This window comes from Malurus melanocephalus, unplaced genomic scaffold (genome assembly GCF_030028575.1).
Source record: "Malurus melanocephalus ecotype Western Australia unplaced genomic scaffold, MMel_1.1 scaffold_59, whole genome shotgun sequence".
Classification (NCBI taxonomy): Eukaryota; Metazoa; Chordata; class Aves; order Passeriformes; family Maluridae; genus Malurus; species Malurus melanocephalus.
Genome location: NW_026623291.1, coordinates 1,186,207 through 1,213,162, shown reverse-complemented (window position 1 = coordinate 1,213,162; position 26,956 = coordinate 1,186,207). Strand labels below are relative to the sequence as shown.

Below are 26,956 nucleotides of genomic sequence, written 5' to 3'. Positions count from 1 at the left end.
TCTGTCTCACATCCCTCCCTTTCTCCTCAGCTACTCCACCACCAGCACAGTGTGAGGGAACAGCCAGGCACTGACCAGGGGAAACCAGAGACCAGCTCTGACCACATCTCAACTGGTGTGGAAAGGGAATCATTCCCATACTCAAGCAAAAACCTAAACACACCTGAAAGCTGAAGGAAAAAAAATCCTTTTAAGGAAGCAGGTTGAAAACAGAAGAAAGAAATGAGGAATTTGACAAGTTCTGCACAAAGAATGTATTTCTGCAGCTTTTTTGTKGCTGCTGAAGCCATGACTTCCATGCTGATCCCCTGAACACCAGCGTTCAATAGCGCCAGGCCAGCAGTGCCTGTGCAGTCAGGATTGAAGGAAGCCTTTAAGCTTCTCTGACAATGCATTTTTCTTGGAGATAAAAAATGAATGCTGCCAGCATGCAAATCTCTCTAAATTAGGCACGGCCCAGCTTGCAGGARCCACGATGGTTTGTGATGACAGTCATTAACTTCAGCAGCAGAAAATAGGATGCAGGAAAATATCCTCTGCTACTTTCCATCCCAGTTAGGAGTCCTGGCTCAGGAAGCACCCGAATCTGGCACGATGACACCCTAAACCCTACTGTGTGCAGAGGGTGATGAGAACGAGCTGTGGCCCCTTCCCCTGGGGTGGGAAGAGCTGTCCCTCTGCTCATGAGGGCTCACTGCTGCTCCAAGAGCCAAGCTCCCTGTCCAGGAACCACAACACTGGTTTTCTACTGAACAAACACAGCCAAGACCCAAAGCTGCCTGCGAAAGGAAGGCGATGGAATTTGGGCATGTCATTGCGTACCTCCCCTCACTCTTGGTTCTGGGTAAAACMCCAACAGACTCATTCCCTCTTCAGGAGGGAACAGTGACCAGCCTGTGCAAGAACCTACTTGCAATTCCCACTCACCTTTGGGAAGATTTAACAAGAATGGCTGATGTGGCTGATTCCCGGATCTCTTCTGCCACTGAAGAACACACCACTACCTCAGCCTCCCTGGCTCCCATCAGAGCAAGGGTTGTACATTTTCATTAATGGATCATGCTGGAATAATTTCCAAACTGTCTCTTGAACCATCCAGGCTTTCCCTCTCCCCTCCCTGCCATGCATACACTTGTATTGTTTCACACCGATCCCTGGCAGCTTGATTTAGGGGAAAAATGGAAAAAAAAGGAGGAGAACCTCATGTTGCCTTTGTGCTGGATATGCAGCTGCAGCACTGCTCCCAGAACACTGCTCAAATAACAAACCAGGAACTRAAAAAAAGCAAACTATCTTTAATATCTCCCAAATCCCATTTAGAAGCAGTTTCATAGAAACATCACTTTCATCGTGCAATAGAGGCTGGAGGAGGGGCAGAATGAGGGAGAACTGGTGCCACGTCCTTGTGGGCAGACACAGAGGTGTCCCCCAGGTCCTCAGAAATTCTCCAGCAGATCCAGGATCCGCTTCTGCTCGCTCTCCCGAAACTCCTGGTTCTTCCCATCCCCGATGTTCTCRGCATACTCTGCAGGGAGAGAGCAGAGGGACACAGGCTTTGAGTGCAACAGGAATGAAAAAAGGGCAACAACTCCCGCAGACACCACAGTGGAATCTACATCCACATCCACAGCAAACAGCCAAATGGGAATTAATGCAAGGAGCATTGATGGTTTTCCTGCCCATCCCCAGGGTTAAAGCTTTGCATAACAAAYACCTGCTGACACTCGTTAAAGCTTCTGTGGCAGCCAGAGCACAGAAAATTCCCTGCTCTGGCCCARGCAGACACCAGCATCGAGGAGCACCCCTTCCCTGGCACAGAAATCATGGCATTGTGCCCAAGAAATGCAAAYACTGCCACAAATCACTGGCTTCCTGGGTGTCATCAGGCAAGGTCAGGCAGGGTCTGTGACAACTGTTAATCATTCCCARTCCAGGGTTTAACCTGCCTGCTGTCCAAGCATCCTGAATGAGGATTTCTGTTGAGGAGAGCCCAAATMCCCCATCTACAGGGCTTTTTAACTACACAGAAGAAATTCCAGCAGTTCAGATTTAACTACAAACCAAACTCCTTGGCATCAGGCAGAGGACATTAGACTCTGACCACCGTCTTGCCCATCCATACACAGCCAAACACCATGGAACTAAACATTCCCTCTGTAGCTCTCCTTCCTGACACTCACWTGGAGCTGGCAGCTCTCATCCCCTACCAGCTCCCTCCTTCCTGCCACCAGAACCTGCATTTTCAAAGACGGTTTAAACAGAAAAAATGAAAAGCAGGTTCTGAGCTGCGGAGGCAAGGAGCTGAACAAATCTGAGGAAATCAGGAGCAGGCTGATGGTTAAGACAGTGCTTCCCTGCCTCCGCCTGCTTGCATTCTTTCTCTTCTTCCAAACAAACAGAACAGCTTGTATTCAGCACTGAATGGTAAGTTGCTGKAGAAAGTTTGCTTTAATATTTATACATTTAGCACTGCTACATGCTCTGAGCTCCATCAAAGCGTTTGTTACAGGAGCACTGAAAGCAGTGAGGACASGCAGAAGTTAGCTGATGTGGGAGTCTTCCCTCCTGTGTGCACTCCCTCTCTCTCTCTGTGTACAAGCAGTGTAGCTCTTTGCCAGGCCTTTGGGAAAATATTTTTAATATTCATAAACCACTCCAGTAACATGAGCAGGTGGTAATGCTGAGGTTTGCTGCAGGTGAACCTGAGCTGCTGCTGTCCCAGCAAAGGGACCAGCTCAGGGCACCTTCCTTTGATGGGGGAGCAGTTCTCCACAGCTCTTAAAGGCAGCAGGAAGCTCCTCCAAGGACACATTCCTTGTAGCTCCCTGTGCATGGGCTGATTGCTGTGGGGCAGCCCGGCCCTGCTGCGCTGAGTGCTTTGGCTGAGGGCTGCTCTGGGGATCCAAACATCAGGCAGGAGATGATCCCAGTGCACAGGGATGGGGTCCCCTTCCCAGCCAAGCTTTGGCACTCAGCTCAGGCTCCCCTGTCCCCTCAGGCAGTACAGAGCCTTTTGTCAGCTCCATGCCCCGGGGAGCTGGTGAAGGAGCCGGCTCTGTCCCACAGCCCTTTCTGTGCTCCATCCTCTGCAACAACCACAGTGGATGCGAGTGCTGGAGCTAAYTGCAGCCCAAGGGCAACAATTCCCACTTGCAGTGGCCTCTCCAAGCCCAGGTGAGGGCCAGCCATAGTCTCCAAGCCTGGCACAGCCAGCAGCTYGGCCCCCAGCTGTAAGGATGGTCAGACTGCTTGGACTAGGGCACTGCTGAGTGCCACTAATGACAATGCCCTTCCTTTGTCCCAGGAGATCACCCAAACAATAACAAGACATAAATTCTTCTAATCTTGTCCAAAAGCTCAGCATTTCTCCTTTTAAACGTCTAGGTTTTGTAAGATTAAAGCCCCAGTGACTCCAAGGCAGAATGTTTACTGGGTTATRACAGCTGCTAATGCTCATTTTAAGCATTAGCAGCTTGAAGACACCAGATAAAACCCCCAGAACCAGGCTTAAAAAAAGTAAATCTCTGACCGAGATTTTATGTATTTACTTTTTTATTTAAAATTCCACCACTTCACTGAGGCTGCTGAAAAAAAATCAAATGCATGCTGCCCCTGCCAACAGTTAACCAGAGCTTACAAACTGCTGTAGCTACACAAAGGGAAAGGGCCCAAGATTGGTTTCTGCTTCATTAGACAAAATACAATGGTTACAGAACAGTAAAAATCAATTGGGAAATACTGAGGCTTGTAATGGATATTGGAAGCTCCAGAGCCTGCACAGATGGAGGCACCATGAGCCAGACTGAGCCCCATCCTCAGAGCACACTGACCCTTCCTTTGTGCTTACCTGTGCTAACAGGATTGGGCTGCAATGTGCAGCAGACATTCCACATGCCCAGCTCCCAGTGTGCCCATTCACCTGACACCAAACGTGTCCTGGGCAGGGTCTCAGCAGGAGCAGCTCTGACAGCTCCTGAGGSAGCCAGGATAAATGCCTAGTCCCTCCAGATCAGTGAGGAACAGCAAGCTTTGCCACTCCAGAGCCAAGTATTGCATCAGAGAGGCCTGTGCCTCACTCCATTCCCAATGACAGATGGAAATCAGGCATTTCCCCAAGATACAGACACTGCTGCCATCCCAAATTCAGCCTCCATCCCCAAAACATCTCCCTAGCCAAAGCACACACCACTCAGTTGTTTTCTTCCAAAGCATAAACTAACCGTCCTGTTGCAAGAAATGCTTGATCTTCCAGAAAAAGGAAGTGTGGGAGGACTGGTCAGCCTGCAGAAATGCATTAATGAGCCTCCCGTTATTCCCTGCCCACTCCTCCCCCTTGAAAGCCCTACCATAAGAAAACAGTCTCGCTTCCTTGCCTGCATCGTAAGTAATTCTGAGCCACCCCAAGGGATCCATCAGCTGTCAGGTTGCCAGAGAAACATGGAGAATATGTAGGCCATAAAAATCAAACTAAAAACCAAGCACCTAATTAGTATGCAAAAATAGAAAATAAAAACTGAACAAGAGCAAAACACTGAACGAAAAGTAAAAATAAACCAGTCCTCATCTGTCCTGAGAGCAAGTTGGAAAGTAGCCTGGAAACGTTCCAGCCAAGGCTCAAGCTCCTGATGTCTCAGTCACTTGCAATAGTCTCCTGCAGCTGACTCCAATGAAGTTTTTGAACTCCCTTGCTGAACCCCAGTGCAGGGTTCACATCTGAATCTCTGCTCCAACCCCTTCTCCTCCCTGGGAAGCTGATKCCTCCAGAGAGGCAGGTGCATGTCCCTGGTATCACTGCTGTTAAAAGCTGGTGAATCTGTGCTGACCATGGATGTGGACACAAGAGTGTATTGAAAAGTTCAAATTACAGAGCCCAGCCTGCAGCTGAGCCCAGTGCTGCTCCTGCCTCCCAGGTCCCACTGCAGGATTTCACTTGGACCCACTAAGAAATTTATCACTRAGGCCTTGACTATTGTCTCTAAAAGTCTCTGAAATTGGTAAATATAAGAGTTGAGGAGAGCTGCAGTCAGAGCCCAAACTCTGTGTGCATCCCTGCATTATTAACAAGCCAGTGTGCCCCTTCAGGCAGGGAACGTGGTGCTGCTGAGAGYACCCAACCCAGCACGACCCTGAGCTTGCAAACCCGATACAACCGTGGAGAAAGTTTCACAATGCAAGTCACTGTCTGGGAAAGAAAGAATCGGATGAAATTTTAATGCAGCTGCCCTCCAATTCAGCTTGGTATGTAAATCAACCATCCAGAGCCGTGACCGTGAGGTGTGCAAATCCRGCGAGGTGTGCAGACAACTCCCTCAGGGACCCACGGCCCAGGGCAAACGTGGGAATCTGAACACAGCCTGTGCCACACTCCATGTTGGAAAGGGGCAGTTTAGAGGCAGGAATTTTCAAGTATCATAATTAAAATCAGAGAAGACATCCTATGCAGTCCCCCTGCTCAACAGTAGGCATTAACTTGCACTTTGTGTCCAAGGACAAGGGCCAAAGAGATTGCCATAGCTGCAGGTAATCTCACACTGTCAGAAAATCACCCTTAATTTCATCATACCAGCCATCCTTCTGATCCCTTTTTTCCTGCATATGAGAAGGGAGATAACCGACAGGTTCTGTAGAAAATAAGCTGTGTGTACCTGCCAGTGTTGAAGCGGGGGAAAGAAAAGCCCAGAACACCATTGCTCCCAAAGAAAGCAGAAACACTGAAACACATCCCACAGCCCAGTATCCTGGACATGCTGCCAGCCTTCCTCTCCCTCCTGAAGAAAAACAGACTCCTCACCCCACACTGAAAACAACACAGCCCCTTTGGAACAGACAAAATGTAAGAATTCTGTAAGAATGCATCTTCCTAGGGCAGCTCTGGTTCCCTACTGCTCCCACTAAGACTCAGCTCCAAGGAGCCACAGGAAGAGGCTGAGTCCTGCCCTCCTCTTGCCCAATTCTACTGGCTGCTGCTGCTGAAGGACAGCAGGCTGCAGAGCAAGGCCACAGCTCAAACAGGCATTGCTCTAATTCACCATAAGCATTAAAAATAACAAGGAGTACTTTAAAACTGGGATTGCAAATCACAACAGCTACATTTTAAAGCTATGGAGGATACCTTAATGCTATAATCCATATTAATCTGACACTAAGAACAAGACAAATACACCACGGGTACTAATATGGTGCAGATGGTAAAGTACAGGGCCACATTAATGAAAGATGAGACTCCACTATTCYTCCCTCTAGCAGGAGTGTACACTTCCCTTAAATATTTACTCTCACATTAATGTCAGCWGTGAATTCCAGCCAGGCTAGAGCTGATGGAAGCATGGAGTGATGTGCTGCTCTCTGACAGCAGCTACAGTGAGTGTCCTAACTCGGAGGCAAAGCAAAGCACACCACTAATCAGGGTGATTCCAGCCCTGCCAGGATCTCAGAACACTGCTCAGCTGCTGCCTGGAGATGCTCAGGAAGCCAAGGAGAATTACATGTGAAGGCTCATCCTGCAAAGCAATGACCAAAGTGCCCCTGGTAGCTATGAGACACTTGCACAGGGATAKCTCTACTCACCCTTTAGGATGTGTCGAACAATTTTAATAGAGCTGCCTCTCATGTTGAGGATCTGGTGGACTCTCTGACGAATCTGATTTGGGGTAGGAAAGAGAAGAAAGTGACCCTCAATGCAACACAAGTCCATGCACAGCCCCACTTTTCCCCACTTTGAAGGATGAGCAGAGACCTGAGCACCACAAAAAACAACTCAGTCTTGGCAGCCCTCAGCATCTGCTCAGGATCACCCAGGAAGGCACAGAAATAAGAAGGCACAGAACACATTCACAAACCCCAATATATTCACAGAGGAAGCAGAGAAGCAGCATTTTGCATCTCTGCAGATCAAGAAAAGCTGTAGTTGTGCTTTTGTGAGAACAGGTCCCTTCCCACTGCTCCCTCAGCAATGGCAACAACAGGGCTTTTCCATTTCAAACCCTGACCTCACTCATGCAGATTATACGAATTTAGTGACAACAATCAGCTTCTGTCCCCACTACTGCCCTCCTATCTGCTGCAATTTGATGGAGCTGTATGGACACAAGTGAAATAAAACCTCTTTTTCCCAAAAAGGAAAATAGACAATTACTAAACGCGGCAGTATTTGCAAGGATTTAGAGCCTTGTCTGCACCACAAATGAAAACACAGGTGATCTGCCACCCTTGTATCCAGCTTTACCTGGGGAACGTTGGCATTACAGATCTCAGCCATGATGTAACAGATGAGCTGCAGCACGAAGAGCCCGGCATCCAGACGACGCAGATAGAATTCATCTTCCATGTCATCRTCTATGATCTCTCCTCGACGCACCATGTCCTGCAAAGCCACACAAAGGAAAGCTGTGAGGATTCTCTCAGAGTACTTCCCATTAGAAGTGGCAAAATGTTGGTTGAATTTGTAGTTTATAAAGAACTGCTTTGTTACTCCAAACATTATCAGCCATATATATCTTGCTGAAGAAGTATTTTTAATAATTCATTTAAATTCACAAAACATTTCATTCCATTTTGAAGAAGGTTTTGCTTTTGCTGATCATGAAGTGTGTCCATCTGCAAGTTAAAATTTTGAATTAAACATACAAATCACATTTCTACATTGAGAGTTGAGAGTGTGTGACCATGGAACAGACCCATGTATGAATGATTTACAAGTTCTTTGTGAGAATGGAACAAAACCTGCTCTTTTACTGGCCATCTGAGGGTGCTGTTTGGCAGTGCAGAACATGACTCCGGCAYGCTCAAAGACCTATTGGGCTTCCAGCTTCATTATTGACTGAKGGATGAGAAAAGATGTCTGAAAATCCTGCACAAGGACAGCTTTTCCATGGGCTCTTCCAGCTGTGTTTGTAAGGGGTGCTGCCAGGACAGACCCAGACCAGGGTTTTTTAGCCAAAGTGCACTGACTCTCATGGGAATAATGACCCACCATCCATCCTTTCTCTGTATACGCAAGTTTCACCAGTGAGACCTGCCCAGAGGGAGGCCAGGTAAAGAATGCAAAAGGCCATTCCATTCCTCCATTCCATTACAGCCCTCATGTCCAGAAAGCCCATCTTCTTCAAAACACTGCCAAGAGCCATCTCTTCTGGCCCCAGGACGTGCCTGCATTCCATCCTCAAGGGGACAGACAGGCCCAAACAACTGTGTCACAAGCCACCCTCTGCATTCTRGGGTTTGTCTTCTGGTTTGGTTCTTAAACAAAGGAAGCAGCTCGTCAGCCCCGTGAGCTCGCTGCAGCTCTGTGATTTATTCTGCAGCCGTCTGGCAGGTGGGTGCACACTGGAGGAGCAATATTTCCTCATTAGAGCCATCACCTGCGAGCRCTCCGTACCTGCAACGCTCCACAGGACGCGCCACCTCGGGCGCACGTGCTACAGGCACACACACACACAAGGTCACCGGCACCAAAGCTGACTGAAGCTGCCAAATTTTGCTGTTCTGTCAAGCCAAGCCCTCGCATCTAATGGTGAGTTGAGAGTTTTAGGCAAAAGAAGGAAAATGAGCCCTGTGCAACTCTCCCTGGAAAGGTGCAATGGATGCTCCCTGGATAGAAATCTGATGGAGTGACTTAGACAGCTGATTCCCACTTCCTCCAGAAAGGGAGAGGAAAGCTCAGATAAAGAAATACTTCTCCTTTCCTCCTAGAAATCTAGTCTGCCAGTAAAAAAAATTTAAAAGCCAGTGCCTTCTTAATCACGCTGTGAAATCAACTGCTTTGGCTACACTCAGATGTGGTGCTTTAGCATCAGATTYGAAGACTCCAACACATGCACAACTGTCATTTAGTACAGGTTCTCAAAATCATGGGAATGGGCATGACTGGACAAAGCCTGCAAGCGAGCTCCTGCCAGTAAATAGAAAAATCCAATTTTGTTCAGGGAGTGACTTCCCTCACCCTACATCCATGCCAAATGGCTCAAAGCTGGTCTCTAAAGCTAAACAATGATGAGTTTGGCTAGTGAGAATGCTAAATACTGACTAAATTATCGAAAAAAACATTCAAGAAAGACAACACACTCACTCCTGAACCACCACTCACGYTCCACACTGCACACAGGCTCATTGGCTGCTCTGTTCAACAATGCTAAATTCCTGAACAGAAAAACATCCACAGGCCAGGACTCCGAGTCTCCAGAGCAAGAAACAAAGGCTGGGTGTGCTCTGTATTCTGATCCGAGCACGGTGATCACAGGAGCTGGATCCTGGCAGCTGCGGTCTTGATTACACAGCGGCGGCAGCTCTAACAGCCCCCCTTGGCACAGAATATTATTTTGTGCCAGTAAATTAAGCAGATATGAATTAGAAGACAAGTACAGTTTTAAGGTGCCTTTTCACAGTTCTCTTTTTTTAATTTTAAAACCACAGCCACCCTTTCTTTCAGTGCTAACCTGCCTCCACTATAGTACCAAGCAGCCCCCTTGCCGCTTGGTCTCTCTTTCAAAGCTGTCAGTCRCTAACCTCCAAATGAGCGCTCAGGTGCCATTTCTAATCTGCCAGCAATATGTACTGAGATGCCCCTTGCTGATGGGAGAAGACAGCAATAAGATGGGCTTCTGTGAAGCTAAAATGAGCTTCTCTCACACTAATGAGGTAGGACTGACAGGCCTCGAGGTGTCAAGTAGAGACTCCAAGCCTAAAGATGCGATGGATGTGCCARTGCTGTACCAAAGATCACATTGCTTCACACAGGCACTAGAGGAGATTTCTGCATCCTCCTCCCTCCTCATCTATCACTCACCTTCCAGCACACACTGCACAGCTGGGCAGAGCAAAAGGAATGGGCACTGATCAAGAACAAAGACCACCTCCAGGATCCTGGTTTTACATCCTCACCACATGGAGCAACGAGGCCAATCCAGGTGAACAGAAGTGAGCACGTTCCAAATAGCCATGCACCAAAATAACAACAACATGGTTCTTACTCCAAAGATGGAGTCTCTCCCCTTACTACTTTCTGTCTGTATCACTGAGGAGAGCTGAGGGATGCAAGACATGCTCAGGAGGTGCCTTCAGACCACACACAAAGAGCCACATTCACAGCCATCACGTCTTGCCCTCGGTACAGCTCCAGGCATTTTGGTCCTTCTACACCAAACTGAAAAGGATGGGCTGACACAAATCCCCACCTGTTATCCCCACCTGTGGATACCACGCTCATCCTAGGAGTTCCACCTATTCCTTTCAAGGATGGAGTGGCTGAACTGTAGCACAATTAGCATGTAATTTGTAAGTCATTATAGCACAAAGTGTCTGGTGAGAATATTTTATTGAATAAACCTGATGAGCATAATTTTCTGTGGAACTATAAAAATATTAAACTACCTCTTGTCATTTCCTACCATCTTTAGAGATCATCAAGGCTATTGCTGCCACCCATAATTATACCTCATTTAAGAGAGAGGTAAAGGCCACAGGATGTTGCACCATTTCCTACAGAAATAATTAAAGGAATTGAGMGGAGAAAAAGATATTTTCATTAACTAAAAACTCTGAAGAAAGTGCTAAGATGGGCATCAGGTGTTGGAGACAATGCTTTYGTGGACTTTGCTCCTGGGTTTCACGTGGCAATTAGGATAATCATCAAGTTATCACTTCTGAACCCTTCTGAACAGATTTCACTGAAACCAACAAGGGGGTTACTCTGAGAAGGGGCTCAGTGACCTCATCCTGTTTCACAGGCCAGATTAGGGTGTAGTTTTATTACAATTGCTCCTCCTCAAAACATCTGGCTTCAGAAATTCCTCCCTTCCCTTCCACCCTCAACTATTCCCCCACCATCATTGTCATGGGTAAAAAGCAGGGCTATAAACCAGATCACTAAAATAAGCCAAGCTAAAAGAAATAAAAAGGAGAACTGCAAGAGCAGGAGCTCCTTATGCCAGCTGCACCACTAAAGATAAAGCACTCAGTCATTCCTTKTGTAATCAGCTTTTCACTCCTTGTAATGCAAGACTTACACCAGGATACTCTGTCCATCASACTCGGATCTCCTCTCGTCAGCGCAGGCTGAACCTGTAAAATCTCGCCAAGTATCATTTTTCTATGGGGCAGGAAGAAAGGTGAGGATCTGTACACCATATTTTTGGGGTACTATGTCCTCTACTGCAAGGGGAAGGTCAAAAGCCCCACAGTAATGGAGCAGAGTTTCTAAAGTGTTCATACAATCCACCTCAGTGATTCATGTGCCACAACAGGGAACATTAAAGTGCCCCATAAATCCTGTCACAGCCAGACAGTGCCATGATGTGACACATAGAATGATGGCTTTTGCMTGCTTCTGTGTGGGGAAAATGCTTGAGCCACTTCAGATCTCAAGAGACATGTCCCACTGACCATCTGACGATGCTACAAAATAAGACAAACAATAACTCTCCAAGAGTGTTCCAAGCTAGGAATGAACTTCAACATCATATTAGACACAACATGTATAAAATAKATTGCACCCATGACATGCTTCTGCCAAATCCTATTATTAGTTCTAATACGAGGTAAAGATTTACTTTTATCTGGATAAAAGATATTTATTCTGGATACAGGAGGAGAATCTGAAGTTCCTTAGTTTTACTTCTCTTGCACATTAGTAGACAGGAATGGGTTAATACTATTAACTGAAGAGCTTCCACAAAAGCTTCTTCACACTCAAATTCCCTCCACTCCTGCTTTGTGCTGGCTGTTTACTACAGATGTTAACGTTTGCAGGCTGCTCCAGGGTGTTCCTGGATAAAGGGCACATACCCTCACTCTGCTTGTGGTATTTTAGGGCTCTGTACAGAAGCTCCAAGACATTACAATGTTCCAACTGAAAAAAATCTATTCTGGTTTTTGAGTTCTAAAACCCCTACACCAGCACCAAAATGTAAAGAATAAATAATTAATTTCTTGCCCTGTTCTGAAGAGGAAGGACAGAGCATGGAAGGAGGGCAGGAAAGGGTAAATGCTGTTTTCCTCCAGGCCACTGCTCAGTGGTGACGCTGCCGCTGTCCATATGGAGCCCGAGTGCTGGCAGCAAAAGCAGCTCCATTCATCACTCACTCCCATGCTCTTTGAGCAGCAGCAGCGCTCTGATGCCCTCAGAATGTTTGGCAGTGCCCGTAGAAGCAGCCTTGGCAGCAGACAGGCAGCTGTTTGTCGGGGCCTGGTGGGGGGCTGAGCCCGTGGCACGCAGAGCGCGCGGAGCGCAGGACGGCAGCTGCAGCCATTGCTCTCCGTCGGCGCTAATCAATCTCACACCCKCCCCAGCACTGATACAGATAATCTTGTGGGAAGCTGGCCAAGCTCGCTAACAGCTCTGCAAGCTGCTTCCTGACTCCAGCCGCTTGTTCCCTTTCAAAAGGTCTGTTCCAGCTTCAGTTCCAAGAAAGTGCTGTGTGGTACCAAGGCTCGTGTCACTCAAACGTTCACTGCTGGTGTGCRGAGAGCACGCAGCCCTTGGCTGCACCTCAGCTAACTCATCAACACAGACACTTTCTCTCCACTGATCASAACTCTACAGACCAGGGTAGGAGGCCTCACACATTATCATGTAATTGTCTCTCTACATTTCACCTGCTCTCCATCTGCCAAACCAAGCAGGACTGCAGCCAGGTAAAAGTGAAGGCAAATTGAAGCACAGACTTAGGTACGTCTAGTAAAATTCAGTGTAAGAGACASCCAGAAGCATTTGTTGTAGAGAAATTCTTGGCCCATTTTATCTGAGATTACCTGGGTTTTGGAGAATGAGGCAATGGGAATTGAGAGGTAACAGCACATKTATGAAGGCACACTTAAGAATAGTGACTGGCTGAGCCAGAAGTCCTGTGCAGATGACATGGCCATGCAGAGGTGTTACAGACATGATCTGGCAAAACTTAAGCAATACATACGTGTTTCTCCCCATCAATCTTCTTATCAGCTGCCTGCATTGCATCCAGGTACTTAAAATACAGTTCCATCAGCCTATCAACCTGCAAGGGCAGAAGAGAGAAACGTAAGCGAGAAAAAAGAACAATGCAATCATCTTTAATCCTTCATGCAATTTTGTTTTCCTCCCAGCTTCAGTCTTCACAGAGCAACAGGCAGCTCTGTCCCTCCCGGGAAGGAACATGTTCCAGAAGGAGGGTACAAGTGCTGGTGGGATGAGCACGCTGAGGCTGCAGGCGTTTGGATGTGATCCCATATGGGAACACGGTCCCATCAGCGCCAGATAAACGGCAGTGAACAGACACGTGTCCCCAGCTCATTCTCTGYGCTGTGGTCCTCCAGGCTACTGGTTTCCCCAGTGGACTTGTCTATCTGTGCTGGATGTTGCAGCTCTCCCAACTCTCCTCTGCACTGTGTTAGGGCAACTGAAATCCTATCTAGTAATTATGTACAATTGGTAGAACAGGTTATGAAAAACACCTTTAAAACACACTAATGAGGAATACCAAAGAACCAGTATTTTCCCAGTGGCAGAATTTACAAATCCCTTGGGATYCTTGGTTTGCAAAAGCTGCTATTTCTCTTCTGCAAAGCTTTGATCTATCCACCACCRTGTAAATATTTTGGGAAGAATTTCCCAGAGCAAACACCACTAATGTGAAACATTCTAGGAGAGGAGTGGGGAATGTCAAATGTGTACCACAGCAAGTCCTAAATTCTCTGCAAAAGAGCTTCACCAGACACAATGGCACCTTTCCACACTGTCCTCATCTCAGAGCCAGCAGATTATAATACCCCATATTGTCTTCTATGGCCAGGTTTCAGCAGAGACACAACCCAGGACAGAATTGCCACTACCATATGCAAGAACAACAGAAAACAAGAGCACAGGCAATGTGGAGGACATGCACTAAGCATCCAGTTTTGCAGTTTGTAGATACAATGTGAATGAGAGAACAAAGGTCTGTGACAGCACAAGTCTCTGCAGGCAGGTACGATGATGGCTTTTTGTAACCCAGCAAGTGCACCAGGCACCCTGCCCTGAGCAAGAACCCTCCCAGCCTGGCAGCCCAGAGACTGAGACACACATTCAGCACTCACCTTCTCACTGTCATTCTCTGTGAATTTATTCAGTAACCGTGTCCTCTGCTGCCCTCTCAGGTTTCGCAGAAGGGAGGCCAGGATGGAACAGACATGTTCTAGAAATAAAAAAAGAAAATCGCATGCTGAGATCAGGAGRAGCAGCTTATTTCCCTCTGTAACATGCCATTAAATTTACTATTAGCACTCTAGCATGGAGCTATTGATAAGCAGAACCCTGGTTCCTTCCYATCATGGGCAGAGACAGAGCAGCAGTGAGAGCCACAAGTCATGTTTGCAGGGAGCACAAATAGCTCCTCATTCCAGCACAGCCAGTGAGATTGCCTCCTCCTCTGCATCAGGGACCCAAAGCACCTTAAACAGAGCACAAGTTCCACTCTGGTTTCCTCCCCAGGCCATGCACCTGCCCAGCAGTGCACAGGACCCTCCATCACAGCCTAAAGGCACCACATGCTGCCCCCTCTTTTGGGCCAAAAAGGAGCCCTGGGCAAAGCCAGCACTGACACCCAAATGACCCTCAGATCACCAAAGCAGGGACAGCTACTGAAACAGGAGAGCTGGGAAATGGAAATAACTGTGCTCCTGCAGAGACTGAAGTGGTATGAGCTAGTGGAAAAATCCTAAAACCAACCGCTTTCATTTACAGAAAATTCCATCAATGAATATAAATGGGCTACAACAAACCAGAAACGACCAAATAAACRTGTTTACAGTCTTCTCAATTGCACTTGGGGGTCATGTTTTTCAGCACAAACCAAGGAGACAAGTAAAATTCAAGGCTGCAAGCGCACAGGAGACACCTGTGTCAATGTCCCACTACTCTCAGAGGTGGCTGAGCCACTCGCCTCAAGCCCAAGCACAATGGTGAAAAGCAAAAGAGAAGGGCTTGAGTTTCTCTCCYTTTCCAAGCCAGTCAGTATTACTTCCCCACCTGCAGATATGCATTAAACACAGGCCTGGCCAGACCTGGTGGTTTAGACACCCCAGCTCTTCCAAGATGTCCTCACYGTAATCTTGCTGATCAAGATTGATGACAATTAATGGCCATAAACACTTCCTCACYAATGGTGGTGAGGAACAATGGGGCCTCAAGGTTTGATATTCTCAGAGGGGAAACACAGCATGCAGAGCAGAGGGATCACCATCTCACTGCTGTCATACCTTGCACTTCCCCAGCACTAACCAACCTGGAGCCATGAGCAGCCTCAACTGATCAGTCCAGCACAAAGAATGAGCAACACCACTGTGTTTGCCAGGAGCTCCTGCTCCCAACTGCCTGGGCCCCAGAAGGTGAAGGCACCCAGGCTGCCTGGCTAGGGTGTCTGTGCTCCCTGCTGCACGGATTATCTGCATCCTGCACAAGGGCAGCACGAGGAGAGGCTGCACAGGCACACATCCACCACCCCCCCATTTCATTAGCAGCTTATAAATGGAGCTTCCTTTTCGAAACAGATTTCTGCCTGAGGTGGTGTCAATTTTTCATGTTCCAAGGAGATTGGGAGCGCTGCCGGCAGGAGGAGCAGGCAGATAACAGGTTTATCGGGTGGCCRCACCGTGTGGCTGCTCCGTCATTCCGACAGGCTAACGGGGGTGAAGGATGGCTCCGGGGGTGTCAGTGCACGCTCTCACTGCACAGAAACTGTTACTCCACAAAAAGCAACACCAAATTAAGTGCTGACATTAAAAGTATTGTAAAAACCTTCAAGTTCTTCCAAGATCCCATTTTCTTAAGGTGAAAGAAATACAACAAAATGAAGATTTTTTTTTYCCCCCATGTATCCCAACATATGCTCTGCTGGTTTAGGAAGAAGCCAGCATTTTGTATGTCACACTATTTTTTTCCCCAACCTTCTTTTTTTGGAAGTGTTGATGCAGCATTTTAGTAGCAGTATTCTCACCAATGATCTATCTTCATTGCTTTTTTCCAATATTCCTTTACTAGGAAATGTATTTTAGCCATCATTTTTGCTTTGGTGGTCATATGCAGATATTTATCCATTTTATCAATAAAATCTTTAAAACTACTGACAAGTCTAAAGGAGCTGACACAGAGGTTTTGAGAACAAGGTTATTCTTTCAACGTATCACTGCAGAAAATCCAGGAAATATTTAGTTGCCTGGTTAAAATGTTCAAAGAAATCTTTTATAGAGATATTTCTGAACTGTCTAAACTGGTTTTTTATCAGTTTCTCAAAAAAATGCACTAGTGGGTTTTATGCTGCCCCCAAAATCAAGGTTATGCCGTGATGCAAGTCCTGGCCCAATAAACACCAGCACCCATGGGCAAGGACACTGGCCAAGATGAGGACCAAACCTGATGGGATGAGTGCTGAATCCATGACTCAGTGGATTAAAGTGTTTGCACAGCCATGGGAAGGAAGAAATGCTGCCCTTGGGGTGCAGATTCCCACAGATGGGGTCTCACCATTTCCCCACAGACTGATCCATCTCCATTTCCCATGTACAACATTTTAAAAGCCATAAACACAACATTCCCTCAGGGTCAGAGCTCCTTTGAGMAATGATGAGTGGCTGGTGCTGTTCCAAGTCACCAGAACGCAGAACCTGCAGCTGCCCAGCTTTGATCTCAGTGCAGAGAGAGGACACGAGCTGTGCATTGCCCCGGGGTGAAGCCACAGGCAGCCTCCCTGCTACGGAATATTCTGGGAGCTTGTCCCTAGGAATGTAACACTYAGCCAAAGYCCACAGCACCTGCACAGAACGCATYRCTTCCAGAGAGGGCACAGACAAGGCCAGAGGCAGAGGTTACTGCTGAGCCCCATTTCAAAGAACGARTAAATGTGATTCTTTTGAGAAGCAAACACCAAACTGAGCTGTGCTCAGCACCACAAAGGYGCCTTCACAGAAATAACAGGTTACCAGCTGGCAGCTACTATGCATCAAGAACAACTTTGTTCATGCAAACATCCCAAGATTCCCTAAATTCATGGATCTGGGAAGATTGGAGGCTTCTGTCTCATTCGCCAGCAGCACTGCTGCTGCCCCACAGCTGGCTCACCTGCAAGCCCTGCCACTCCCCATGATCCCAATCCTGCAGGGCACCATGCCAGACACATCCCTGGCCCTAGGAGGTCATGTCCATGTGCTTCCCACAGCAGCACCGGGGTCCTGCTTAGCCCAGCAYCACCCCAAGCTCACAGGAGCCTTTCCTCTCCAGACAGGCAGGGAGACTTCAGCATGCAAGCAGTGTTTAAAACACCCTAATTAGATCGATCTTGACTTCAGCTCRGCGTGTTGGAATACAGATTAATCTATTCCATGGCTGGCACTGGCAGCTGCAACAGCAGGAGGTCCTGTCAAATCAAGCTGTAACATTACACTCCTCTGCCTTTATTATCCCCACCCCTCACTTTTTTTTTCTTTTTTAACATCTCATTATAATGGACATCTGCCTGGCAGGGGAGGAAGCTCAACMGTGAGGAAGAGGAGGCAAGCATCCTCCTGCAGGAAAGGGACAGTGGGCAGCTCTGGATGCCAGGGACAGCAGCCTGTTGGAGGCCAAGCAGGATGATCTGGTGAATCCAGCAGAACACATTTAAGAGCCTTCTGCCTTGCAAAGAATGCTTAAAATAAATTGTAGATTCTAATTGGGAGCAGGAAAATACCAGAAAAAAAGCAAGCCAGCTCTTTGACATACTTCTGCCCTTCCTCTACACACAACTCTGTGGCTTCATGGCAACTGGGAAATCTGGATGAAGCCACCAGCCCATGCCAGGATTACACGTGGCACTGGGACATGCTATTCCAATGGTGTAGCATCTGATAACCTGACTTGTTTTCAAGTGCATTAATAATCTTCATTTTAGAAGAGTAATCCACTAATGTATCACTGCATTTTGCCAGAAAAAGCTTATCTTAAAACACTGGTACAAGCAAGAAACATCAATTTTATGGATGGGAAAAGGGGGGCCTGGGAGGATTGGAAAAGCTCCACAWGCAACCGCCCTGGTGAGCTGGATCKAGTCATCAAGCTGAACRTAAAACAAAATTCTTTCTATTGACTGAGAGTTTATTTTTCTGATGTTCTTGCAACAGAGCACGCTCACTTTAATTGAGATAAATTTAACTCTGTTCTCGGCATCATGGCTCACTCAAATCACAGGTTCCTGTCGGAGGGTGATGGTGAAATAACAAATTGGCATAATAAAGTTCTGTTTAAACAGAATGATGTCTTCCCCGGGTGCTCACTCCTCAAGACCACCAAAAGAAAAACACTTTCTGCAAGCTGGCAGAGGCGCTCAGTTAATACTGATAACTCCTTATCAGGCCATGTTTTTGCTGCTGCCTTTTCATTTCCCCATGCCCAGGGAACCYGGTTCTGCAGCAGAGACTCATTCCAAAGGCTCTGCTGCCTTTAGTGCRTGTCACAAAGGAGTAAGAGTATATTTACTAAGAAATGGGGTTTGTTGTTGTTTTTAAAGGGATGGTATAGCTGAGGATCTCCAAAAGAGGCTTTGTTATTGATAGAGGGCAAACAAGCAAAACACCCCAGCGATAGGAATTCTCCTTTGGAAATTGGCTGAACTAATTCTCAGGTTATCAAATTAAGCATTCCTAAGTAAAACTGACATCTAAGACAAGAGAAGGCATTTAAATGAAGATGAATTGGACAAACATCCTTTTATAGTTCATTACACTCTCCAAGWGAGCAAAACTCGGCTGCAAATAACCATCCTGAGAAAGAGCAGGAGGATATACAGCCTGTCGAGCCAGCTATGATTGCTTCACTACAGACTCTCTAATTCAGGAGGAATTTGTGTTTTCTCCATTTTTAGCTCTCTGAGACTGTTCAAGAATTTTAAGCCAGCATCCAACACTTGACTCGACTGTGCCAAGAGCCACTGCACCCTCATGGACAGGGACAACATTGACCCTCAGCTCTGCAATGGGAAGGTTTTGGGACTGCAGATGCTTGTACAGCAGCCCCCATATTTCAAAAATCACAACACAGAAGTGTTAATTAAAATCTCACCCTCCATTTATGCCAAGAAGCACCCAGAGCCAGATTCCTGTCCATGCCCCGCAATCACAGACACTAAAGKGACCCCACTGTTCAATCACCTCACAATACAGAACCACAATATGGCACCTCCTACACAGCCAGGCCAGTTCTCTTTGTGGCTGTGCAACCCAGCTGGGCACTCACATGAGTATTGTGACCCCATAGACATAGGAAAACTCTAAGCTGTTTCTGTCTTCAGCTGCAAAATATTTCTGGTTTGAGTTGCTTCACTGCCTCAGAAAAAGGGAAATTGCTTCCAACGAGTTTCTTCTCCCAAACCTAATATCCTAATATAATGATCTGTACAAACACAGGCAAAATTCAAGTGTATATAATGTGCACTCAGTTAGACACCACAGGCCTAATCTTCAGGCTCAGATCATCCATAAAGATGGTTAAGAAATTTTTCCCTTTCTCTTTTCCTAATTACATAGTGTACATAAAGCATAAATACGTGCAGTTTGGATTTAAATTGTTCACAGGCTCCCTAGAGTAAAATAATTTTTAAACACTGACAGTGTTTAAAATGTAGCTAACCAGCACTGACACCTTTATGCTAGCATTTAGAAAGGAAGAAATACATTACAGAGAAGTTACTTTTATCAAATTTAATTTGGATTATAAATTTCTACAATAAATAAAAGCTCAGCAAGTCACATTGAGATTTTTTTTTTCACCAGGGTATTTATTATTTTGTCACATTCAGAGCACCRCCTTAGAGACAATAAAACAAACATRGTTTTATAGACTATCTCTTATGTAAATAGCAGCACTGATATAAAATAAAGACAAGGGGATATTTTCCTACAACCATCAGATACATACAGAAGATCTGCTCTAGAGATGAGGCACTGGATATCCTGTGGGAGGTGAAGCACTCAGGGCCACAGCGGGGGCCAGCACCCCCAGCCTGGTGGCACTTCAGCCACTGCAGACAAAGGGACAGAGGGACAGGACGAACCCTTTGGCAGAGGTGTTGGTACCTCACCCAGTGCTGGTGTAATTTAGCAAGACTGTCATTTAAGCAGCTGTAAATTGGGCCCCAGGTTTCAGAGTCCACTGAGGATTTTGCATTTTCCAGCACAGCCTGGGRTGCCCAGCCCAGCACCATCCCAGCAGTAACACAGCCAGGGCAAACACAGCCCAGCTTCTCAGAGCTGMTTAAATAAATACTGATGCCACTGCTGCAAAGCCATTCCAGAGAATCCTTCAAAGGAATCTCTTCCTCCATTTGGCATATACATGAAAGCTCTCCTAACAGAAGATCGTTCCGATTAATTTTTTTTAAAACAAATAGAATACAGGATTAAGTTTTTATGACAAGAGCAGACTGAACATGAGCATTCTTTTTGATCAATAAACAAAGAGATAAGCAAAAAGCAGCATGTTCCTAGGACCAGAACAGCACAGAGGCAACCAGTTCCACCACGCCACACCTGCACCATTTCCCTTAAAGCCAGAGGCACCAGGAGCCTGTGCCATGTTCCCCACCAGGAGCAATTGCTGCATAGCTGGGGCAACACTGAGCTGAGTAAGAACTCACGGTGTGCTGCTTACACCATGCCAGGACAACGGCGTGACAAGCTCCAGGGAACTGTTCAACATCTCTATTACCTACCATCGTTAGAAATTCAGTAACTCACCTGCCCAGTGATGCAAAACAAAGAAAATTGGACTTACTACCATAGCCTTTTAGGGAGAGTTTATTTTAATAGAACTGATTTCTGGACTCATCTTAATGTTCTCCATTTCTTCTGCATGTTAATGAGACGGAGGTGTGATACAAAGCCTGTTTGCACAGATCACTCCATTTTCCTGAGGGCAGATTGGCTTTTCACGCTATCACAGAAATAGTCAGAAACTGGCCCTGTCAGGGCTTTCCAGTCTAATCCTCAAAGCAGCCAGGACTGCACACAGGYATCAACTGCAGTCTCCAGAAGAAGCAGATGAGACAGAGATTAGCTCACTTTCCAAAACTGAAAAATTAAGTCAATGGCATGAGCCATGGACTCAGATCTCTACTGAGAACCTCCTATTCCAGCTGAAGCTTTCTCTCAATAAGAGATGAAAATTTCAAAACATCCCCTAAATCCATTGAAGGATAACTGTGAATTTTATTACATAAACCTGTAATTTTATTACATAACCTACAGAAACCAGACCTATCTGTTCTGCAAGTCCATTACACAAACCCCAGACCACACAACAGCATTTCCCTCTCACCATTATCTACCCAAGACAAACAATGCAAGGCAGATAAAATGACCAGAACTGTCAGCAGGGGTGTGAATCGCTCTGGGGCTGGGTGACAGGTGAGTCCTAGCTCTCCAGCTGTGCCAGGAAAACAGCCACTGCCACGCATATGCCCAGCCCATGCCACTGCCCATTCCTAGTCCTCAGAAGGGAGGACAAGCAGATGCCCAGGGAGGTGTCCCCAGCTCATCAGATCTGCCAGGGAAAAGAACTGCTCAGTCCCAGCCAGAGCACCCAGAGAGCTTTGCAGGCAGAGCAACTCCCTCCTGGGCTTGGGAGAACACCTGAGTCCCACCTGAGCTGCCAGGACAGTTCCAAWGCAGGGAATTTGGGTTTAGAGCTCCCATGCTGCTGCTATTTCCTTCCACTTTCCTTTGGCTTGCTGCATGCATTCAGGATGGATCCCAGGCAAGTCTGAGACCCACTCACACCTCTTCAGCTTTTGACAATATTCACCCTCTAGAGAACTGAGCTGAGCAATAAATTGGTACAAAACTTCAAGCATCACAGGCAGTATTTAAAGTTTCTTCCAAGACATAGTCAATGATCAAAAAAACAGGAAAAGCAATGTCACCAGGAGCAGGAGGRGCTGATCCCTCAGCTCTCTGTAAGGTTCCACAGTAATCACAGTAATACTCCACAGCAGATCTCTGTTGAAGCTGAGTTTTCCAGGGTAGAGAGTTAAAAAATATAAAAAGGAAAAAAAAGCAACTTCAAAAGTAATGCAGTTTATTTCTGCAATGCCTGATGTTCATCCAGTCACACTTCAGTGCTCAGAGCCATGAAAACACTGCTTTTGAGGTGACATTTGTAGTTGCCTCATTACTCTTTYCAAAAGAGTTTTGCATCAGAGTGAGAGCTTCAAACAACAGACTTTACAGGAGTAAAATAACTTATTAACACCACACGAGATGGAATCGCCAGGAGCTGCTGATACCAAAACAAGCAGGACAAGTGTGCCCTCAACAGCCAKTTGTGACAGGGAGCAGCAGGCTGGACACCCAGACCTGAGAGCTGCAGGAGGAGCCCTGAGAAGATGGTGCTGTGCCTTTCCCTTCTCCCTGCAGGTAATTTTTAGACACTGGCTGTCCATTCATCTCCTCAATGGCAAAAAGAAGGATTTGAAGCACACCTACCTTCATGTTCTTTTTCAGTTGTTCCAACTTTCTTTATCTTTTTTGGTGATTTCATGAAGAGAGGGAAGATGGTTCTCAGCCCAAGGATGTCCACGAACTTGTGACAGTTGTCTGTGCCCTCTGGGCCGATCATGGCATGGTCCAGCACCTTCAGGGCACTGCTGCGGGAAATCTTCTTCTCTCTATGAAAAGGAAGAGGTAAATKAAATTGTAGAGGGGCATGAGGAGCTTTGGACCACACTCCTTTAAAGAGAGAAGGGAAAGGAACATGACAAGGAAAAGATGAAGAGTCTGAGCACAAGCTCTAAGCAAGATTTTTCTTCTAGAAGCCAAAACACTGCATCAACAACTCYTTTCAAAACTATGGCTGATAATATTGTCTTGGTTATTTCTTTTTTAATGTCTTTCATTTCTTTTTATTTTCTATTTTTATTTCATTTTATGTGTTTTATTGTCATGGTTTCATTTCCTTATTTCTTGGCTACTGRAGAAGATATTTCTTTGCTCCTTTACAAACACTGGCACAAAACAGAAGGAGAGTCTGGGTTGGATACAAAAGGCAAATACTGTCAAACCAAAAGCATCAGGATTTAGATCTAGCAATTGCTTCATTTAATAAAGGAGTAAGTTTGGTAAGCACAGATGGGTCAGCTATAATAAAACCCCAGCACCAGGATCCACACATGGAATGAGGCAGACAAACTCTGCACTGCTGTTTTAATGCTAGTTCAGAATGTTGATAGTGGTAACTCACACCAATAACACAGGAATGCTCTGAAAATGATCTCCAGCTGCCCTGTACCTCTCAAACCAAAACAGAGGAATTKATAATCCATCCAGGGGAAAATTCAACACATCTTGTGAAATGTGAACTGAAGAACTGGTTGCTAACTGAGCCCATTAAACCATCAGAGCAGGTGAAAATCAGAAGATAACAGGAGCTCCAATGTCCCCGAGGCCAGCCTAGGAGGACATTCCATCCRGGACAGGACGGTCACTAGCCTCACCACCTTTCATCCCAAGCACAAGCAAACCTCCTCCAACCCTGCCTGGCTGCAGACTGAGCCATCTGGACCCCGTGCCCATCAGCAGGGGCTCCTCAAARCCTCCAGAGAGCTGTGGGTAAAAACTGCTCTGCAGAGACCCAACCTCATGAGTCCCTAACAACATRCAAACAAAAACCCATACAATTAACACCCCAACCTGAAACAAAGGCCCTGCCCAGTGCAGCCACAGGCACTTCCAACCCCCGTGGTGGGAGGGCACCATGTGGAGCCAGACCCTGAGTTCACCCCACCAGCCAAGGGTGGTTTGGCAGCCCCACATCCCCACTACAGAGAGCTAAAAATAAAATACTCCTTAGGCCAGATGACACCAGAAATGTTTTCAGGGGAAGTAATTGCATATTGATCAGCATTTAGGAAGGCTGTGCAGGGCTGAGCTCTGGAATATTCATTGGGTTTAAGTTCAGGCTTTTAGAGATCAATAGCTGCTTGCCTGGACTGTCTGGAGTTGATTTTATTTGAAATATTTATTCTGCCAGAGGGCAAGCAGTTTATCTTAGTCTCATCTGTGCTTATTGAGGGAACTTTTAACTGAACACTAATTCACAGACAAGCAAATGTGAAAATCACCAGATGGGGAGGGGAACTCTGAATTACAACTTTATTCACTGACCATTGTTTTCCTCATTTTAACACCTTTACATCTGAGACAAATCTTTTGGTACATCCATTATTTCAAAAAGAAGAGGTGCTGACATTGTTTGGMCTTTCCACATTAGCAGAACATGGCCTCTAACTTTCCAAAATACCAGTAAAAGCAGAACACTAGATTTCCTGGGAAAGTGTGCATAAAATGGTTCCGTTTAATTAACCAGAAGATTTAGCAAAGAGACAGCTTATGTTTCCAGGGGTCATTAGGAACAGCAGGACAAGAAAACATAAAAAGATTTTAATAATCATAAAAAAAAATATACCCAGAAATAGCTACAGAAAAGCTTCAGGGAGCCATATGGAGTTGTCTGTTTTCACCTTGTTTTGCTGTACAGGAGACAAAAGCTTTTATTGAGGGTCAAGAAAAGTCCCAGCCTAGCTGCAGGATGGAACATTGTGTAGCCCAAGTGATGCAGGTCCCTGTGAGATCCCTGGGCTGTGTTTGTCTCTGTGCATACACATGCTCCTCAGTTAATAGCTGGGAAAACCACACGTCATTTTTCCTGAGCAATACAGAATCTCCCTGACACATCCCCTGGGAGCAGCGTGGCTGCATCTCCTCAAACCCAACACAACTCTACGGCCAGAGCAATAAGCTGCCTGTCAGTGTGCACCAGGGAGCTGACAGGACAAGCCTGTTTTCCTCTCTTTTGGCTAAGCTGCAGTTAGGTTACTAAGGCAAGACTGAGGGACTGAGCACTAAAAAGTACTTCCTGACCTAAAAAGAAAATTTAGTTTAATTTTACRGGACATTTCTAAACTTTCTGCTGGTGGCTACCACCTTGATAAACCATCTTGGCTTTGATAAAGATGCTACATAAGATAAACAAGCCTCCCTTGGTGCTGTGATGTAAATGAAATAAGTATATGTAGCCCTGCTCTCATTCCACCTTCAAAATTCCTCCTTCACTTCTGCTGCCACCAGCTCTGTTCCACTCAACCTGCTCTTCTCCCAGTCCCTCTGCTCATCTCCCGTGTACCTGTTTGGTGAAGCCTCAATTCCTTCAGTGCCAACTGCAAGTCCCAGATCACAGGATGAGTTCAGGACCTGTCTGGCCAGGGACATGCAAGTAAGGCACATCAGCCCCATCAGRCTCATTTTCAGGCATTACCACTGTCTCCCCATAAACTGGGARAAGTTCATGATACAACATCACCTTTCACTGTCGGCCACGCACTTTAAGGCTCAGCACAACAAAAACCATCCTGTTCTCATGGCTATCTGTAGGAATATCACAAGCACATTAAATACTCATCGAAAGCTGCTGCAGCTCTCTGCAGGTCTGTGTGCACAGCCATCAATAATGGAACGACTTGGCTGGATGGATTGGGCAGCACCAGACACAGAATGCTGTGTTCCCTACGACAGTAATGGAGATCCAAGCCTGATATCTTTATTCTCACACAGCTTATCTGTCTCACATCATGTCAATACACTTTCAACTTTGCCTATTTGTCCTTTCATCTGCAGAGGCTGTGGTACAGTGATTAACCACCTCCAAAGTAAAACCAAAAAAATAACAGATCTCTGCCCCCAGCCTTCAGAGGGCACCAACAGGAAAGAAAAATACTCTGCCTTGTTTGTGGGTGAGGTGGTCAATCATAACTGAATGGCATGTCTGTTCTCTGCTGTTCATCATGAAGGTATCAAGAAGATACAGATATTCAGCTCCAGAACACAACTATCCACATCCACTCCCTAAATCACATCAGATTGCAGCCATCTAAATCACTCTGCTCAAGAAAAACTGAGCACCTGCAAGAGCTTCTAAGCACTAGAATTGGATTAGAAGTGTTTAAAAAATTGTAAAATAATCATCTGTCATATAGTACATGCCTGTGGACAGTAGTGACAGAAGCTTCTAGAAGAACAAATCCTGTGAATTGTTAGGTTTTTTTCCTACTGTCCCTTTACCAATCCCACTCAMGCTGTAGAACCCACAGAGTGAAGCCCTGGAAACTCTGACCATCAGACACAGTTGCTGCTGACAGATCCATCATACTCTGTCCCTCCCAAGCCCTTTGTAACTACTGTGGGGGGCAAATGCAGCCAAGAAGAAATTTTCCTCTTGTCATAATTTTCCAGCTGGGATCCTGGTACAAAGAGTGGTAAACAGCAGAGTCAAAAAATGGGTAAAAAGCTGTTAAAAATCCAAACACTGAGTTCCACCCACATGGCACAAGAACTCCAACTAATTAGTTCTGCAAGGCTGGYTTAGCAGCTTAGGACTCCAGGCAGAGGGAGGCCTCCCTCCCGTTCTTAGTTTTGGAGCTTTTCCTTAATTAGCTTTAAGAAAACCCAGTGTTCCTATTTGAATAATCCATGTTGGGTTATTTATTCAGTTCCCTGCTGCCACACATTCCCCAGCTCTGAGCTGCAGGAACTCAGCATTCCTGGCACTCTGGGGACAGCCAGACAGAGCCCGCTGTGCCCTCCCACAGATCTGGGGAGCCAGACATCCCAGCAGACACAATTCAGTGCCAGGCCAGCAAGAAAAAGTGAAGAGAGAGCAGAGAAGCCCCAGAGGTTCAGGGTGTGGCAAAGCACAGCACAAGGAATGCAAACTTACGCCCCATTCGTAAAAGTAATTTTTGTACCAGCATCCACAAAAATTCAGCAGCTCAGAGGCTACACAACACAGTGGAGCCTGAACTGGGAAAAAAAAAAAAATGTCTTCCCTCCTGCACTCACAGAGATCACTTAAATCCTTAGAGGGTTAGTGGCCTGACCTACAGCATTCTCTCTAGATGAAAAATCTGCACTGCCACTTTCCAGCAGCTAC

At 46.2% G+C, this 26,956-nt stretch overlaps 1 protein-coding gene across 1 annotated transcript in view; it reads right to left on the bottom strand.

The window, feature by feature from the left end:
* Window positions 1-1,265: 1,265 nt before the first annotated feature.
* Window positions 1,266-26,956, bottom strand: part of CTNNBL1 (catenin beta like 1) — a 47,540-nt gene continuing 21,849 nt past the window's right edge. Inside the window, exons 11-16 of the mRNA XM_057365954.1 lie at window positions 22,459-22,640; window positions 14,047-14,144; window positions 12,909-12,989; window positions 7,226-7,363; window positions 6,568-6,640; window positions 1,266-1,525 (exon numbers count right to left, since the gene is read on the bottom strand). Coding sequence (XP_057221937.1) covers window positions 1,437-1,525; window positions 6,568-6,640; window positions 7,226-7,363; window positions 12,909-12,989; window positions 14,047-14,144; window positions 22,459-22,640 — 661 coding nt within the window. The 3' untranslated portion in view covers window positions 1,266-1,436. The remainder of the gene's footprint in view (window positions 1,526-6,567; window positions 6,641-7,225; window positions 7,364-12,908; window positions 12,990-14,046; window positions 14,145-22,458; window positions 22,641-26,956) is intronic.